Source organism: Pimephales promelas, chromosome 21, assembly GCF_988280905.1.
Source record: "Pimephales promelas chromosome 21, fPimPro1.hap1.1, whole genome shotgun sequence".
Lineage (NCBI taxonomy): Eukaryota > Metazoa > Chordata > Actinopteri > Cypriniformes > Leuciscidae > Pimephales > Pimephales promelas.
Window position 1 is genome coordinate 3729024 of NC_142789.1, and position 18811 is coordinate 3747834.

Below are 18811 nucleotides of genomic sequence, written 5' to 3' on the forward strand. Positions count from 1 at the left end.
ATGTCACTCTGGTTTGAGAAACAGCTTCTCTCTCTCCCATTCTCTCTCTCTCTCTCTCTCTCTCTCTCTCTCTCTGATGTTGTAAATCCTTGCAACCTCTGTCAATCCCAGTTTCTGGTCATTTCCCAAACTTGTTTAGTTTCCTTCCATCTGAAATCTTTTGAATCTTTTCCCCAGAACTTCATTGATTCCACTTTTCATGTCTTTCATAAAAACTCAGAGGTGAATTAACTACACAGTTGTGCCACTTCGTCGCATTTCCGTGAAAACCAGCATCTTCATTAACCACATGAAACCCAGTTTAGACAGCCACGGAATGTGCTGAAGCAGCACTGCACCATGCATATGTCAATGATGCAGTTATTGTACTTTTAACGCCTATGGAAAGTAGTATTGATCACTGAAGAGTGAATCCAAACAGCACAGGCAAAAAAAAGACACATCAGAAGGCACAAAAGGAAAATTGTGCCGTCTAATTTTTCAACTCGGGCGGCAGACACGAATTCGCGTCAAACGCGTGAATGCACAAATGGCACTAACTAAATCATTCGCGCTTAACGCGGCAGACGCTCAATTCGCGCCATTCGCGCGAACTTGACGCTTGACGCGTGAATGAAGGCCAATTTATACTTCTGCGTCGAGGGTACGCCGTAGTGTACGCCGTTGGCTACGCACGTAGGCGACGCCGTTGTGAGCATTTATACTTCTGCGTTCAGGTCTTGGTTGCTCTGCAGTACTGCTCCGAAACACTAGTTGGCGGCGGAGGGTTTTAATGTTCCACTGTGTTTAGATTCCTCGCGGCTAGGTTACTACAAGCAATAGCGACTGAAAGAGAGCGGATCATGTTGGAGTTGGAGCTTATTGAGGTGGAAAAACAGTTCACTTTAGTGAAATTACTAAAACTGAAAGACAGAAATGAGAGAAGACTTCGGAAGAGATGGTATGTGTGGAAATCATAGACAGTGGAAATGCGTGAGAAGGTACGTGCGGAAATGCGTAGGAGGAAATGCGATGCTACCAAGCCGACCAATCACCGATCTTGCGGTCCGCGTCGTCGTGACGTGTAGTTACATTTTTGAAGAGGTGCGCATCAGGCGACGGCGAAAGGGTACGCGGTGTGGGACGCGTCTGTGTGTATGCTACGCCGTACCTACTGCGCGCACCCTACGTAGAAGTATAAATTGGCCTTGAGGCGTATTCGCGTCTTCCGTGCCACGCTCCACGCCTCATTTTTTATGCGCTTAACGCGTCTTTGCATTGACTTAACATTGAAATCATTCGCGCCTGGCGCGCTATTCGCGCTATTCGCGTCCGGTGTGAACGCACCATATGACAGCGTCAGCAGTCACGAAGAGAGACAGTTCAGAAAGGAGACATCAATCCAGTCGAACTGGGTGCGCGAATGAGGCGAAATCGCAATGCGTTAAACGCATCTCACGCCACAGGATCTCCAGACCTGCGCCAACGTGTCTGTTAACATGGAAATCACTCGCTCCAGACACTCTATTTGCATTCGGTGTGAACGCAGCAGTTTCATAATAAAATATTGGTCACAAATGATAGATAACTTTCTAAATAGTAAAAGTATTGCACATCTACTAATAATTACAGTATGTGTGTATACATAGTTTTTTACCGACGCAGATGTTAGAAACGATGCATCGCAATTCAAATGCCAACTTGTATCCGAAATTTATTTAAATCGATGCATCGCATCGTTAGCTTTCATGCCGATGCGAATCGGTGAATCTTACCATCCCTAATTAAACAAATTTGGAAAAAAGTTTTTTAGAAAATTTCTACCTACCCTGCCTTTAAAGGGATAGTTCACCCAAAAATGAAAATTCTGTCAGTATTTACTCACCCTCATGTTGTTCCAACCCCGTAAGACCTTCGTTCATCTTCGGAACACAAATTAAGATATTTAAGATATTAAGATCGCTCCTGCATACAGTCCGTAGGCTTCTTGAGGGATTGAAACTTGCTGTCCTCGAAAAGTCATTAAGACATCGTTAAAATAGTCCAAGTGACTACAGTGGCTCAATCTTAAGTTTATCAAACGACGAGACACTTTTTGTGCGCAAAGAAACAACAAAAATAACGACTTTATTTCAACTATTCGTTTATTTCTCCCTCTGCGCGAGTCAGGTTACTAGTTTAATAGCGTAAGCTTCTGTTATTGTACATCACACGCATCACACACACATGACCAGCGTCGGCCAATAGTGAGCCTACGTGTGACGTAGCTCTACGCAATCACACTACGTTAACTGACTACAGGCCCATGGAGAAGGAAGTGAATAGTTGAAATAAAGTCGTTATTTTTGTTGTTTTTTGCGCACAAAAGTGTTCTCGTCGTTTGATAAAGTTAAGATTGAGCCCCTGTAGTCACTTGGACTATTTTAACGATGTCTTTAATGACTTTTCTCCGCTAAATGCAGGTGAATCTTGAAATATTCCTAATCTCAAAAACTTTGTTTAAGCATCTTCATTAATTCACATGAATTCCCTCAATTATAACTTATTGAACATCAACCCTGAGTGAGAGAAGTGGCCTGCCATGTGAAATGCCGTCCGACTGACTTACGGTGTAAGCTGAGGGAGATGTTGATGGTCCTCTCATCTGTGAAGCTCTTGAGTCCTGTTATCTTAGCGCACTTCAGGTGTGTGCCCGCGGGGGCGTCGCCCACACTGATCCAGCAAACCGTTTCCTGTGCGTACAGGAAGTCCATGGCTGTGGTCTGCTTTGTGCTTGTGTAGAGCGACGGGCTGCTGGAGCCGCTTAGAGACGTGATCTGGATGTTCTGAGAGTTCGCGATCACCAACACGGGGAGACGATCCACAGGCACTACAGCAACGGGAAGACACCCGTTCAATCGCAAATATGACAGCTGTTCAGCCAATAATAATGAATTGAATGGCTGGCTGATTCGGATGCATGTACGTGAGCGGAACGGAAATGGAGAATGTGTATTTTATCTTATCTCGGACTGTTATGTTTGTCTTACCGTTCTTGGCCTTGCAGGAGCGGTTGTCTGGTTGGACTAGATAACCTTCCACACAGGAGCAGGTGTACGAGCCGTCTGTGTTTGTGCACGTCTGACTGCAGGTGCCGTACACTGTGCACTCGTCGAAATCTGAACACACACAGACACAATAAATACTCCATCAGGGTTTCTGTCTTGGAAGAGTATTTACGCCACGGAATAAAAAAACTGACAATTCTGACTTTTCTTCTCACAACTGAAAGTTTATTGAGACAAAAAGTCAGAATTGTGAGATGAAAAGTCCTATTTAGCTTTTTATTAAGCTTACTGATTTTATATATCAATCTTGCAACTATGGGTTTACATCCTACAATTCTGACTTTTTTCTAAGAATTGTGAGATATAAACTTGCAATTGTGAGAAATTACCTTTTTAATTTTGTTTTTACAATTATTTTTCTGTGGCAGACACACGCTTTTATATATACTAGTTGTATAATGTTGTACTAGTATTACACAAGTAAAAACTTGCCAATGGGCTAAAATGCATTTGTTTCCAGATATATTCTCTGAACCTGAGTCTTATTATTTTACACAATTTTGTCACTCCAGTCATTTTAATTGTTCAAAAGATGAAATTTGACTGAAAAATAAGACAAAGTGGGCAATAAATTCTGTAGAAGTATTGTTCAATATTAGTTCATTTGAACTAATGTAGTTAAATAATGTTAACAAACAAAACATTTTTTTTCAAATGAGAGTATTCAAATGAAAAAAAATGAGATGTGCTAAAACAGTGTGGCATGACTGTAATTTGCTCATATTTGTTCATATTAAATAATACAATCATTTATGTAATTATGTTAAATATCCATGTAATATACAAAAGGTCATTGTACAGTTACACTATCAGTATCTTGAAATAAACAATTAAAATATCTTTAAAAAATATGAAAAATAATTTGTGAAAATGACTAGCAGACGGTACATATTTACGGAAGCCTGTAAAAAAAAATCTAGCATTTCGAGATTAAAGTCTAAATGTTTCGAGATTAAAGTCGAAATATTTCGAGAATAAAGTTGAAATGTTTCGAGAATAAAGTCGAAATGTTTCGAGAATAAAGTCAAAATGTTTAGAGAGTAAAGTCGAAATGTTTAGAGAATAAAGTCAAATTGTTTTGAGAATAAAGTCGGAATGTTTCGAGATTAAAGTCGAAATGCTTCGAGATTAAAGTCGAAATATTTCGAGATTAAAGTCGAAATGTTTCGAGATTAAAGTCGAAATGTTTCGAGAATAAAGTCGAAATGTTTCGAGAATAAAGTCGAAATGTTTCGAGATTAAAGTCGAAATGTTTCGAGATTAAAGTCGAAATGTTTCGAGATTAAAGTCGAAATGTTTCGAGAATAAAGTCAAAATGTTTCGAGAATAAGTTCAAAATGTTTCGAGATTAAAGTCAAAATGTTTCAAGATTAAAGTCGGAATGCTTCGAGATTAAAGTCGAAATGCTTCGAGATTAAAGTCGAAATGTTTCGAGATTAAAGTCGAAATGTTTCGAGAATAAAATCAAAATGTTTCGAGATTAAAGACGAAATGTTTCGAGATTAAAGTCAAAATGTTTCGAGATTAAAGTCGAAATGTTTCAAGATTAAAGTCGAAATGTTTCAAGAAAAAAAACCAAAATGTTTCGAGATTAAAGACGAAATGTTTCGAGATTAAAGTCGAAATGTTTTGAGATTAAAGTCGAAATGTTTCGAGATTAAAGTCGAAAGGTTGAGATTAAAGTCGAAATGTTTCGAGATTAAAGTCGAAATGTTTCGAGATTAAAGCCGAAATGTTTCGAGATTAAAGTCGAAATGTTTCGAGAATAAAATCGAAATGTTTCGAGATTAAAGACCAAATGTTTCGAGATTAAAGACGAAATGTTTCGAGAATAAAGTCGGAATGTTTTGAGATTAAAGTCGAAATGTTTCGAGATTAAAGTCGAAAGGTTTCGAGAAAAGTCGAAATGTTTCGAGATTCAAGCCGAAATGTTTCGAGATTAAAGCCGAAATGTTTCGAGATTAAAGCCGAAATGTTTCGAGATTAAAGCCGAAATGTTTCGAGATTAAAGTCGAAATGTTTCGAGAATAAAGTCGAAATGTTTCGAGATTAAAGCCGAAATTTTTCGAGATTAAAGTTGAAATGTTTCAAGATTAAAGTCGAAATGTTTCGAGAATAAAGTAAAACCTTACGATAAAACAGTCTTCCATAGAAACGCTTTGAGTGTAGTAGACATATGAAATAAATGTCTCATTCATTCATTCATTCATTAAACTGGATACCTCCATCCAGTCTGAAAAGTGTTTTCTGGGTTGGTTTTTCTAGAGGCTAAAGTCTATTCCGGCGCAGTATATTTTATAACGTCCTATAATGGTAGCCTAATGCTGTTAGATTGGCACCTCTTGAATTTCCTTCCTTGTTGAAACCAAACGCACAAACAAACACACACAAAACACACACACACAGTGTAAAACACTCACTATGCACCATTATGAATGCCTGTGTGTGAAATGTGAAACAAAGGAAAGCACACAAGCAACTTCAAGACTGTTTTTTCGTACTCTCGAAACTTTTCGACTTGTATCTCAAAATGTTTCGACTTTAATCTCAAAATGTTTCGGCTTTAATCTCAAAATGTTTCGACGTTAATCTCGAAACATTTCGACGTTAATCTCAAAACATTTCGACTTTAATCTCACAAAATTCTAGATTTAAAAAATACAGATTTTTTTACATTTATTTTTTACGTTGTGGTTCAGGGCTTCCGTACATATTTTACATGATTACAAAATACAATATACAAAATCCGTGTTTTAGACTCTAGTTAGTGTGAATGCTGTTTATTAAAAAAAATGTAAAATAAAAATTGGTTACCAATTGGTTTCCAATAAAATGAAAATAATTATCCACTTTTGTTGGTGTGAGTGTGTGTGCACATGCAACCGACCTTTACAGGTCTTTCCGTCTTGGCTGATCTCGTAGCCGCTCTTGCAGAAGCACGCGGGGCCGGTGCGAGTGACAGCACAGTCGTCCTGGCAACCCGCGAGAGAGCAGTTCAGCGCCAGCTCTACAGAGATCACAGCAGAGGACAGACAGGGGTCACACACAACACAATCTATGAACAAACATACTGGACACTCACACTGCTGGCTGAAACAGATTTCAGGAAGACTGCATATATGATGCACAAAATCTCACAAGCTCAATTTTTACTCACTAACAGACTATACATAACATACTAGAATTATAAAGTAGCACAAGTCTTTAGGCACTGGAATCCAGCTAACATGACGTCTAATACACATTTCTTCACCAAACGGCACGTTCATAGTGTTGGAATACATTGAACAAACAATCTAAGCATCTGTTTGAACCTGGTGGAGTCAACTTGGATCATACTGTAGGAATTGAACAAGTGAAAGCACCAAGAAGGGGTGGAAGAATGAATAAACTTCTTTATATATAATGATATACACTTTCGCCAAAGGGTCTTAATTTGGATTTTGATCTTAAACCTTTTTAGTGAATTGTTGAATTTTTTCCTCCTCTTCCCTTTGATTTGGTCTTTGATTTGGTGTTCGTTCCCAATATTTGTGTCAATTATTTTCTGTATATATTGGTGAGTTTATTCTCAACATTTTTATGTTGGTTAATATTCTGGTTTAATGAGTCTTATCATTAGATCAGGTGTGATAGATCATGTTGATATAAATTGTACCTCGTGAGTACTTGTTTTTATACCTGGCGAAGATCTTCTGGTTGAATATTTTACAGTAGTGTGCGACTCTTGTTCGCTCTACATTTGCTTTTGTTAATGCTATCGGGCAGTAGGTGTACGTTATTTTAAAACGCAATGTAGCGTTAAGCTTTCAGTGCAACGCCCTGGAAAATTTCAAATCAGAACAAAACGCATTCACGTTCATCTGTTTCAGATAAAACTGAACACACTTTTAGCGCCACTCACTGGACATTTCCCAGATAGCAAACTGACATTGAATCAACGTGGAAATATGACATAGAAACAACGTTGATCTGACATAGTTTTGCTCATCGAATTAACGTTGAACCAACGTCAGGCGCGTCATTCTTTCAAAACTAACGGAAAATCAACTTGAAATCAACGCGTTGTTTCAACCTTATGAAAGCAAACCAATTTTCGATGTTCATTTAGCTTTGAAGAATGCCGCGTCTGACGTTGGTTCAACGTTAATTCGATGAGCAAAATCAACGTTGTTTCAATGTCATGAGAGACGTCGTTTCCACGTTGATTCAATGTCAGTTTGCTGTCTGGGTTCACTTTGAAACTGTCGCGAAAAGTAACATAATTTTGCAGAAATGTTACCACAGGCCTACGTTTTTCCATGTGTTTTACGTGCAGGACAGGACCGAAGTTGCCCGTTCTGCTATAGATGACCTGCTTCAACAGCTCGCAGCAGCAATGCTAGCATGCTAACAGCTCTTTGTTTATCTAACCTTCCGCCAACATGGTGAACAAATGTTCTTCCAGTAATGTTCATAGAGTGCTCGTTCAAAGTTTTCTGGTCTTTGATCATGTTTTCAAAAAATTAGCACAAAAAATATATATATATATATTGTATATTGTTATTGTTCATGAAACTTTTAAATTTGTTTCAGAACTTTCAGAGAACAACATTTCATCATTAGCTTAGCAAAATGCTAAAATGTCAAACTCTGTTGAAAGCAACAGCAAGTCAAAACAACAGAGCAGAAAATATAGGAGTATGTTTTGATTTGCATGTGTGTGTGTGTGTGTGTGTATTTAAGTATGCAGTTGAGCATGTACAGTATATTCATCATTGCTAATCCTTAAGAGGATTGAGTAGAAATTTGACAGGGATTTTGCCTTCACTGAACATTTCATCACACTATGGTAAAGTGTGTATTTGTAGCAAGTGCTGTGATGGGTTACAACTAATAGAGCCTAACACTTTTCACAGAAATTACATTTCCAAATAAAGTTAAATCAGTCCAGCTTTGTGCATTGCACCTTTCTTATAAGCAGTATGTGAAACAAAGTACAGTAAATCTCCATTTCAATAGACAGTTACCTAGTTTTGATATTATTAAACTATTAAACCATATATATGTATTATATAAGCTATTCTCCGTGTTCTGTACTTGGTTATAACAATTGTTATAAACACTAAAAATTAAAAAAAAAAAGTTCCTGTCACTCAAACAGTATTTACAATGGCAAGATAATTTAGATTCTTAGTGATTTTAAACTGTCCATTTTGATAAAAGAGTATGCCAAATGCATAAAGGTATAACAAATCATGTCACACTATCAGTGTTTTTATTATTAAGCTATAAAAATATCACGTTGGAAGAATGACTGTGTTCTGTATTTGTCTGTGACACACAGTGGCTTCGAGCATCAAGCTCTGAGTGTCTCCAGTAGTTTTATTCATTCATGCACCTTCTGCTGACCAGTGAACTGTTGACCGTTCACCGTTCCTCAAGATATCAGGTCACATCGGATAGTCTTCAGTTTCATTGACTGAATCTGTATCGAGTATCTAAAGTGACACATGTCCTCATACATGAAGCCATGCAGCGATAATAGCATGTTTCCAATTCATGAATGTGAATTGGAATTTGAATAAAATGCATTGCATTAATGTGGTTTGAAATCACTGCATCTAGCATTGAACACCTAGTTGACATGACAATGATCATGAAATGACATTTGGATAAAAATGCGATTGGGTCGTAAAAACATCCCAGAGGACTTTGAAAACAGACAAGCTACTGTCACGCCACTGAGAAATGTATATAATTAGTACCGTCAGTACATTATGTTACTCCAAAATTGCATATGTTGTCATTTTAAATCATTTAGCAATCTGTTTATTGATTTATTTATGTGTGTTGTGTAGGACAGTGGTAAAGCCTAACACTCAACAGGACTGATAGACGTTTATTTCCATCAAGGTCAAAACACATTGTGCGTTGGTGATCCTTCAGGTCATGTGTGTGTTCAGTACACAGCATTAGACCACTAGTCCCTCTGCAATCTTCTCTTATTAATGCACACTCACGAAACACCATCAATTTTTAAGTGTGAATCTTTATTTGATGATATTTCAGCCAGTGCTCCAGTAGAACATCATTGCAGTACACGAGATCCAGGGGGCGGAGTCAGATCCAGATCTGAGGGGTGGAGTTGGGTAGGTTTAGGGACCAGGGGGTGGAGCTAGGTAGGTTTGGGGGTGGGTTTAGGGATCAGGGGGTGGAGCTGGGTAGGTTTAGGGGTGGGTTTAGGGATCAGGGGGTGGAGCTAGGTAGGTTTGGGGGTGGGTTAAGGCATCAGGGGGTGGAGCTGGGTAGGTTTGGGGGTGGGTTTAGGGATCAGGGGGTGGAGCTGGGTAGGTTTAGGGACCAGGGGGTGGAGCTAGGTAGGTTTGGGGGTGGGTTAAGGGATCAGGGGGTGGAGCTGGGTAGGTTTAGGGGTGGGTTAAGGGATCAGGGGGTGGAGCTGGGTAGGTTTAGGGGTGGGTTTAGGGATCAGGGGGTGGAGCTAGGTAGGTTTGGGGGTGGGTTAAGGCATCAGGGGGTGGAGCTGGGTAGGTTTGGGGGTGGGTTTAGGGATCAGGGGGTGGAGCTGGGTAGGTTTAGGGACCAGGGGGTGGAGCTAGGTAGGTTTAGGGGTGGGTTTATGGATCAGGGGGTGGAGCTGGGTAGGTTTAGGGACCAGGGGGTGGAGCTAGGTAGGTTTGGGGGTGGGTTAAGGGATTAGGGGGTGGAGCTGGGTAGGTTTAGGGGTGGGTTAAGGGATCAGGGGGTGGAGCTGGGTAGGTTTAGGGGTGGGTTAAGGGATCAGGGGGTGGAGCTGGGTAGGTTTAGGGGTGGGTTTAGGGATCAGGGGGTGGAGCTGGGTAGGTTTAGGGGTAGGTTTAGGGATCAGGGGGTGGAGCTGGGTAGGTTTAGGGGTGGGTTAAGGGATCAGGGGGTGGAGCTGGGTAGGTTTAGGGGTGGGTTTAGGGATCAGGGGGTGGAGCTGGGTAGGTATAGGGGTAGGTTTAGGGATCAGGGGGTGGAGCTGGGTAGGTTTAGGGGTAGGTTTAGGGATCAGGGGGTGGAGCTGGGTAGGTTTAGGGGTAGGTTTAGGCACCAAGGGGTGGAGCTGGGTAGGTTTAGGGGTGGGTTAAGGGATCAGGGGGTGGAGCTGGGTAGGTTTAGGGGTGGGTTAAGGGATCAGGGGGTGGAGCTGGGTAGGTTTAGGGGTGGGTTTAGGGATCAGGGGTGGAGCTGGGTAGGTTTAGACAGTTTCAGTGCAAACTGCAAACTGTTCAAAGGGCTTTAAACGATTCCAGACAATGAATAACTCAATACTTCCATCAATGATGGCACTCTGTCCTGGTCCAGAGGCAGCAAATTATTTAATAACACATAATTGTTTAAAACTAATAACCGTGAGCTTTACAGTTGGGAAGCGGTTGTTATTATATATCGGATGTACATTTTTTTATCCAAAATGTTTCTTATTTTAAACCCCCCCCAAAAAAATTATTATTATTTTTATGTTTTACTTTGGACCCATCTACTCATCTACTTTCTCCAATGGTCTTCTGGCTCATGCATGTGGTATTTATTTGGCAATTGTTCTTCTTGGACAGAAGAGTCTTCCTCTTTGCTGCAGTCTCCCTGCTGTGCACATCACTCTTGCTCAGTGTTTGTTTGATAGCCTCATGAATATGAATCTAAGCCAGTGCAAGAGACGCCTGTAGATCCCTGTTACCCTGCGGTTCTTTGTGACCTCCTGGAATATCATATGTCGTGCTTATGGAGGGAATTACAGTATCTGCCTGGTCACTCCTCAGTAGAGGAACAGAGGTGTTGCACTTCTTCTCTTTGTACACGATCTAGCTGACGGACATCTTTCTCTTCACAAATACTTCGCCAGCCTTGTGAGCTTTGAGAACTTTCTATCTATGGCAGTTTCCGAAACCAGGCGCGATGAAGTCCAGATTTTGATAGAGACGATCCAAATTTATGTTCTTTCTGTGAAGCAGAGCTGCTAAACTCGCACCAGATTTATTTATTTACCTCTAAAACAATTGAAACGCCTGAATCCAATTATGTTATAAATGTGAGGTTCACAAACTTTACTTTACTCCTGCATCAATTCCGGAGATAAATAAGAGAAAATATACTATATATAATTTTTTTCTAATCTATTGATAGAAAACTTTGATCAAAAACTCGATATGAATTAAGTCGAAATTCAAGAAATTCTTAAGGACTTCTTAAATTTCTAGCATCACTGTATTTTGTTTGTGTTTTCCGGTGGAAATTGAACACTGAGAGTTCAAATAAAGGAGTTTGAGTGATTATATCAAAAATGTATTTAATATTATATAGACATACTTTTCATTTGGCACTATAGACCATTTCACAAGATGTAAACAACACTGGTCCAGAAACACTTCGTGTTTCAGTTTGTAACTGTTTTCTTTATTTCACATGTAAAGAAAACATCTTAAAGAGGTTTGTTTAACTTTTTGATTCAGTTTTAAATGTTCTGTTGGTTGTATTTTATCCCAGCTTTTATGTAGTGTTAAAAAACTGAAACAGGAAGTGCTTCTGGACCAGTGTTGTTTACATCTTGTGAAATGGTCTATATTGTCATATTATTATATTATTATTACACTGTAAAAAAATATTTTCAAGACTTGTTATCACAACATATTTTATTTTGTCAAATTAATTTTATAATAATTTATTTAGTTGAGATAACATATAATTTTGAGTTTCTGATGGTTAAATTAATTTTAAAAAGTGTATTAACTCACTTTTTCCAGTTCAATCAACTTAAAATTTTAAGGCAACCCAGGTTACTTACTTTTTTAAGTTAAATTAACAATATTTTTTTTTTCAGTGTATATATTTTGATACAATCTTTTTATGAAGGTCAAAGTTGTGTGGACTTTTTTCAATATATGGAAAAAAATGATGTGAGAATATTGAACATGTATTGCATTCCAAATATGTAATGGGTTTGCAAAAACATGAGGGTGAGTTAAAGGATTAGTTCACTTTTGAAAAAACTTTTGCTGATAATTTACTCACCCCCATGTCATCCAAGATGTCCATGTCTTTCTTTCCTCAGTCGAAAAGAAGTTTAGGTTTTTGATGAAAACATTCCAGGATTTTTCTCCATATAATGGACTTCAATGGGAACCGGATGGTTCAAGGTCCAAAAGATAGTGTTAATAACAGTTTCAGATGCAGCTTCAAATGTCTTTAAACGACACCAGACGATGAATAAGGGTCTTATCATGCGAAACGATCGGTTATTTCAAAACTTATTCCAAAAATGTAACTTTTCTAAGGACAAATGCTAGCCTTGCTCTATTCTGTGAGGCGCGTTTGTAACGTCACGTATTACGTAATTACGTTCAAAAGGTCACGGGCAACGTAGCCGAAAGTACAGAGTCAGTGTTTACAAGTTGAACGCATAGGTTGAACGTGCAAACTAGCTCAAACGCCGTTTACAAAAAAAGGAATAAAAGGAAAAACAACGATGTCGGACGATTTTGATTCTGTACTTCCGGCTACGTCGCCCGTGACCTTTTGAACGTAATTACGTAATACGTGACGTTACAAACGCGCCTCAGAGAATATAGCAAGGCTAGCATTTGTCCTTAGAAAAGTTACATTTTTGGAATAAGTTTTGAAATAACCGATCGTTTCGCATGATAAGACCCTTATTCATCGTTTAAAGACATTTGAAGCTGCATCTGAAACAGTTATTAACACTATCTTTTGGACCTTGAACCATCCGGTTCCCATTGAAGTCCATTATATGGAGAAAAATCCTGGAATGTTTTCATCAAAAACCTAAATTTCTTTTCGACTGAGGAAAGAAAGACATGGACATCTTGGATGACATGGGGGTGAGTAAATTATCAGCAAAAGTTTTTTCAAAAGTGAACTAATCCTTTAATAAAGTGTTAACTTTGTTTTTGTGTCAAGCTTGATTTGTACATAAAGACTGATGTTAAGAGTATTACTGCTCTCAGTATATGAGCGAGCAGTGTGTGTAAGTGGTGTATTGTCACCTCTGCAGAACGAGCCCTCGTCTCCTCCATCAGAGCAGTCGGGGACGCCGTTACACAGCTTGCTCATGTGAACACACAGATCTGAACCCAGACACTGATGTTCATTGGGAGGACACCGCGACACACGGTTATGAGGACCTGAGAGAGAGAAGATAACAAAAGCATTAAGATAATGAAACAACAACTACACAGCGTGACATTATTACTGTCGGCCGTTTAACATTTCTATCTTGAAACGGATGTTTCCCTCTCATAAACACCGTCCCTCTCAGTGTTTATGGTGTTTACGGCCCTTGAACAGGAATTCACGTTCATAGCTAAATATTTTGAAAGAATACAATTGACTGTGGTGAAACTGACACATGGCATGCGTTATTTTTAAAACGGTGGTCCATGGGAAATTCCTTGTTCTCACCTCATGTAACATATGCATCATTCAGTGGTAATTGAGTTTCTTGCTTTCATCCACAATTGGTTAAATATTGCAGTTTATGGTTTTATTATGACTGTGTGAGTCATGTGTTTATCTTTGAGTCACTGGATGAGCTGTATTTGTGCGTCTGAGCTCTCATCCGCTCCGGACTGGACAGAAACACTGGGCGTGGAGTGAAAAAACGTCTCCAAATTATTGACCAGAAATGAGCGAATGTGTTTTTGCAGAAAGGTTACGTGAACACAGCAGAGTTTGAAACAAGAAATGTGCCCTGAACGTCTAGTTTACTGATGAGATCATCAATACAGCGCCAGCACAAACACACACCATTCACTCACTGCTTTATCACGCTATGACACACGGGTTCTATCGAGGCGTGTATGTTTTTTCTGGTTGTTAAATATTCTCATATCCCAGTTTCAGTCAAATTAGAGCCTGACCGATAAAAGATTTTGAAAGCCGATACCGATACAAATATTTGTTGGTTTTAAAATCCGATATTCCGATATATCGGCCGATATTTTATTTATTTGTATTTTTTTTATTTCAGAAACGATGATAAGAGACGATATGTGTCATTGCTATAACTGTCACGCGCTATTAAAGAAATACTTCAGTCACATTGTCAAAAGTTAAAAGGACAGTCAGTCAACTACACTGTAACAACGTAACGTAACTATTACTAGCTAATTCTGCTTCACTCTCGGCTTATTTAACAGCAGCAAAACTGGACATGATAGTCAGTATAGTCAACGACTGTGTAGAGTGCCCTCTGGTGGACAAATTCTACAACTCCAACACTCATGACATGGTTCAAGCGAGTTTCGTCCGTTTTTATTTTATTTTTGAAATATTCATTTATCGGCCATTATAACTGCCGATACCGATAGTTTGGAAAATGCCTAATATCGGCCGTTAATATCGGCCTGCCGATATATCGGTCTGGCTCTAAGTCAAATATATTGGTAGGATGACATCTTGAAAGTTGCTGTTTGTTTGAACAGTTCAACATGTCAACTTCTGGATCAACCAATGGGGTTAGGGCTGAACAATGACATATTTGGGAACGTAATTAGTGATGTTTGATTAGACCTTTAGTTTTTACCATAGTGATGAGAACAAACTCCTAATCCATTAAGCTTGACGGGCACTAACAACATAGATGATATCTCAAATCGTTTGGTTTCTTGAGGACAATACAGTTATTTTGTGACCAGACATATGATACTGGATAAAAGTCGAGGTAGACTTACAAGAAACTACTAAGAAACCCCTAGCAACACCTTAGCAACCATTATTAGCAACAAATTATTAGGTTTTTTGCATGTGTTCATAATGTCTTTGCATGACCAAAAATTATGTTGGCAAAATTTGGCATGTTTCATTGTGTTATTATAAAAAAAAAAGAAAAAAAAGAAAGCACATATATAACTAGAGTAATTTTGTATTACATTGCTTTTCCATGATCTCTCAGGCCTGGAAATCACAAATTAAAAAATGTCCTAGTATTTCCAGGTTTGGATTGTCTATGGGAATCCTGTCATCAAATTGATCAGATGAACAGACGTGTGCAGCAATGGCAAAATTATGTGTATCTGTATTCTGATCAATCGGATGTGAGCGGTACGTATAAAACGCCAATTTTACGTGTAATTCTATTCCCTAGTACCCATAGTTTATATATAACATACAATTAACAAAATTATACATACATTAAAACAACAATACTAAATGGTAAACAAAAGGAAACGGTTCTTTGGTACTGATTCAGCACTTAAAATCCAATGAAAACATAGCTTGCAAAACGCATGTACAGTAAAACACACAGAAAGCATTTCCAATCCCTCATTATTCATAATCTAATTTATACATGCAACATTCACCTCACTCATTCACTAATAATCTTGTACAAGATTATTATCTTATGGATACTTTGGTAAAAATACTTAGAGAACAAGTGGAAATGGTTCACAAAAAAATGAAAATGACAAAATGTACAAAATATTTTGAAGAAACTACAGCATTGAAAATCAAAAGCCTTTGGCATTCATTGTAAAAAAAATATTGTTGGTTTAACTTAAAAAATGAAGTAACCTTGCTGTCTTCAAATAGTAAGTTCATTGAAATGGAAAAATGGAGTTAATACAATGAAGGAGATTTATTTAATCATCAGAAACACAAAATATTATGTTATCTGAATTATATAAATTATTTAAGTTGATTTGACAAAAGAAAAAATGTTGTGATTACAAATCAAGACAATATTTTTTACAGTGTTGTTTGTGTCCCAGAGGTCCCGTGCAGGATTGTGGACACTTGCACGGGCGTTTGCTGAGACCATAAGCCTATTGTGATATTATGATCACATGTGGCGCTCCAGAGGATCTGAAGGTGAAACACTCGTCAAGAAACCCTCAGGAATAAGAGCATCACATGGGGAACGTGACCTAAGACCCTGTGACAAGACCACATGCCACTCTCACACACGGGCCAAACACTGAGATTTGGAAATATGCAGTTTTCACATGCTGAGTCTCCTTTATTTCACCTATTTATAGATAACAGATGCTTGAAGTTCCATATGAGGAAAATTTAATCCAGGTAAAACAATTTAGAGCAAGGGTCAACTATTTAGTGAAGGCGGATTTGAACTAATAACAGGATATTTGTCTTACATATCAGGTTGACACTTGTGTTTTATTATTGTGTATGAAAGAAAAAAAATAACAACTGCATCTATATTATAATGTTATATCATTCAATTTCTGTTACCTCAGGCAAACACAAGGGTTTGGGATTTTCATGTTTTACATTTTTTATACTTTTAGTTTATAAGTTTTGTAGTAGTATACTAACATTGACAAAGCTTAACAAATGCTGTAAAATAAATTGTTTAAGTTCACGTTAATGCATGTATTTAAATTATTTTTTTTACATTTATTTCATATTTCATATAAACAACAGGTTTATGTTGTGGTAAATTACCACAAAACTTAATGTGTGTGTTTATACAGAAATTGCCTTAAAAAAAATAAATCTACCCTGATGGATATTTGTTGGAGTAAAACAATGAGAACTATAGCCAGGTCTGCCCTGTGTTACAATGCAACTGAAACGTGCAGATTTGTCTTTACACTGAATATATTTTTTCTTTTTTTCTAAAACTTTTTCTTAGTCAAAACAGTCAGGACATTTCTCAGTCCGAAGACCAATAACTTACAAAGCAAGCAATTATGTATGTATCACATATAGCTGCATCTGCTGATAATTATATTGAGAGAAAAAAATAGAAAAAGAAAAGAAATCAGGGCTGAAAGCAACGCCAAAGCTTTCATTTTCACAAACAAAACCCATTGTATCAGCCACGCAAAAGCGAAAAATCAAGAACCAATTTCATTGCAATGGTTCCAAGTGGTAATCTCTTCTTTATATTATCAAATCAAAATGCATCAGCTTTAAAGGGATACTCCACTTTTTTTGGAAATAGGCTCATTTTACAACTCCCTCAGAGTTAAACAGATGAGTTTCGAATCCATTCAGCCAATTTTCTGATATGCTACTGATATTTAGAAGAATATCAGTAACCAGACAAGTTTCTGGTCTCATTGACATCCATAGTAGGAAAAAATATATACTATGGAAGTCAATGGGACCAGAAACTGTCTAACTACTGATATTCTTCTAAATATCAGAAAATCGGCTGATTTGAAAACGGTAAAACCCAATTGTTTAACTCTGGGGGAGTTGTAAAATGAGCCTATTTCCAAAAAAAAAAAAAGTGGACTATCCCTTTAAATAATGTACGTTTGAAAAACTGTAAAAACAAACATTTCTGCAGTTTCTCTACGACTTCTGATTAAATTTAGCCTTGTTTCTATTCGGCACTCTGTGGTTGACCCAAACCCAGCACCGGTCAGCCATATAATAAATCTCTGACTGTCATCTGGCCAAGCGCAAAACAAACCATACACCAATCTGCAGCCAGACTAACAATACACCGGCTGTGCTCAGAATACTCCCGCTTACTGCCCAGCATCCTTTTTTTTTTTAAGTATATATATATTGCATTTCTGTGCAACCATTTCTAAACATCTGGCAGTCCAAATAATGGATCAAGACACATATGATAAAATGACTATTTCACAGTCCCAAGAGTATTTCAATGTAATACTGGTATATAGCATTACAGTTTTGAGCCAGTGCCAATAATTAGCTTATCTTCCATCAACTTTGCGTCATTGCCCGTTCGTTATCCGGTATAAATAAAAATTTGTTCTGATAACGCCAGTATTTTGAGATCGAGACCCAAAGCTGATTCATCAGCCACCGTTTTACTGTGAGTTTATTATGTTTATCGTGGGTAGCAGCCACAGATCTGGCAAAATATTCATTCTTACAATATAAAACACACAGAATGTGTGCAAAAACTATATTTCTTAGGTCTCCGCTCCAATGCAAGTGTGATTGCTTTCATCTCAGGTCAAAACTGCATGTCTGAGAGACAATAGCACTTCTTCTCAACAAGACAGACATAGGCTCTCGCACACATTATGTGTTTATATTCAAAAGCCCAACTTTAAATATGGGCGTTAGTAATGATGTGTTGTTTAGCTAAATTGAAGTATTTTTGCTTCGGATACATTGGCCTCCGCGTCTCATATCAGTGAAATCTTCAACTCAAATTGTCCATGTCAGACATTTCTCATAACTCATGCATATAATAGTACAGTAATGGGCCATTCCAGGTCACTGGAGCATTCATGCGTGAATAAGTTAAATGTATGTCTTACTACTCTCCTTAATTGTTCATTAACTATACAAAGCAGCCAAAACATAACATTAGAAAGTTTCCACTCACGAGACGAATCATCAGCGGTTATTTGGCCAAATACAACTTTCTATACAGGCATGAAGCATTACTGATGTCAGAAGAGCACATTTGGTTCGCTTGTGTTGGGTTCTGGGCATGCCAAACTATTATTCAAACAAAAGACCGAACCACACGAACTATCACTAACGTGTTTCTCGAACAATTGTTTATTTTCAGTCCCTCCTTAGATGTCTGCGGTTTCCAGACGAGATTAATGATCCATAACAAGAACTCATTTCACATCATCAATGAGGACCGGATGTGAACGTCCCGCAAACCGTCCACATGCCAACTCTGCTGAGTGTTTGAAGAGGACTCCAGGAGTGTGAACTGGCCCCTGGATAAATCTGAAGCTCAGGCCCCGTCCACACTACTGCATTTTCGCTTAAAAACGGAG

The 18811-nt window shown here is 38.2% G+C and overlaps 1 protein-coding gene across 11 annotated transcripts in view; it reads right to left on the bottom strand.

The window, feature by feature from the left end:
- The window catches only part of lrp1aa (low density lipoprotein receptor-related protein 1Aa), a 194953-nt gene that overhangs the window by 143086 nt on the left and 33056 nt on the right, over positions 1 to 18811 (bottom strand). For all 11 annotated transcript variants that reach the window (XM_039663238.2, XM_039663236.2, XM_089125057.1 and 8 more), the window contains exons 3-6: positions 13112 to 13249; positions 5974 to 6093; positions 3009 to 3137; positions 2588 to 2848 (exon numbers count right to left, since the gene is read on the bottom strand). In XM_039663238.2, the coding sequence (XP_039519172.2) occupies positions 2588 to 2848; positions 3009 to 3137; positions 5974 to 6093; positions 13112 to 13249 (648 nt within the window). The remainder of the gene's footprint in view (positions 1 to 2587; positions 2849 to 3008; positions 3138 to 5973; positions 6094 to 13111; positions 13250 to 18811) is intronic.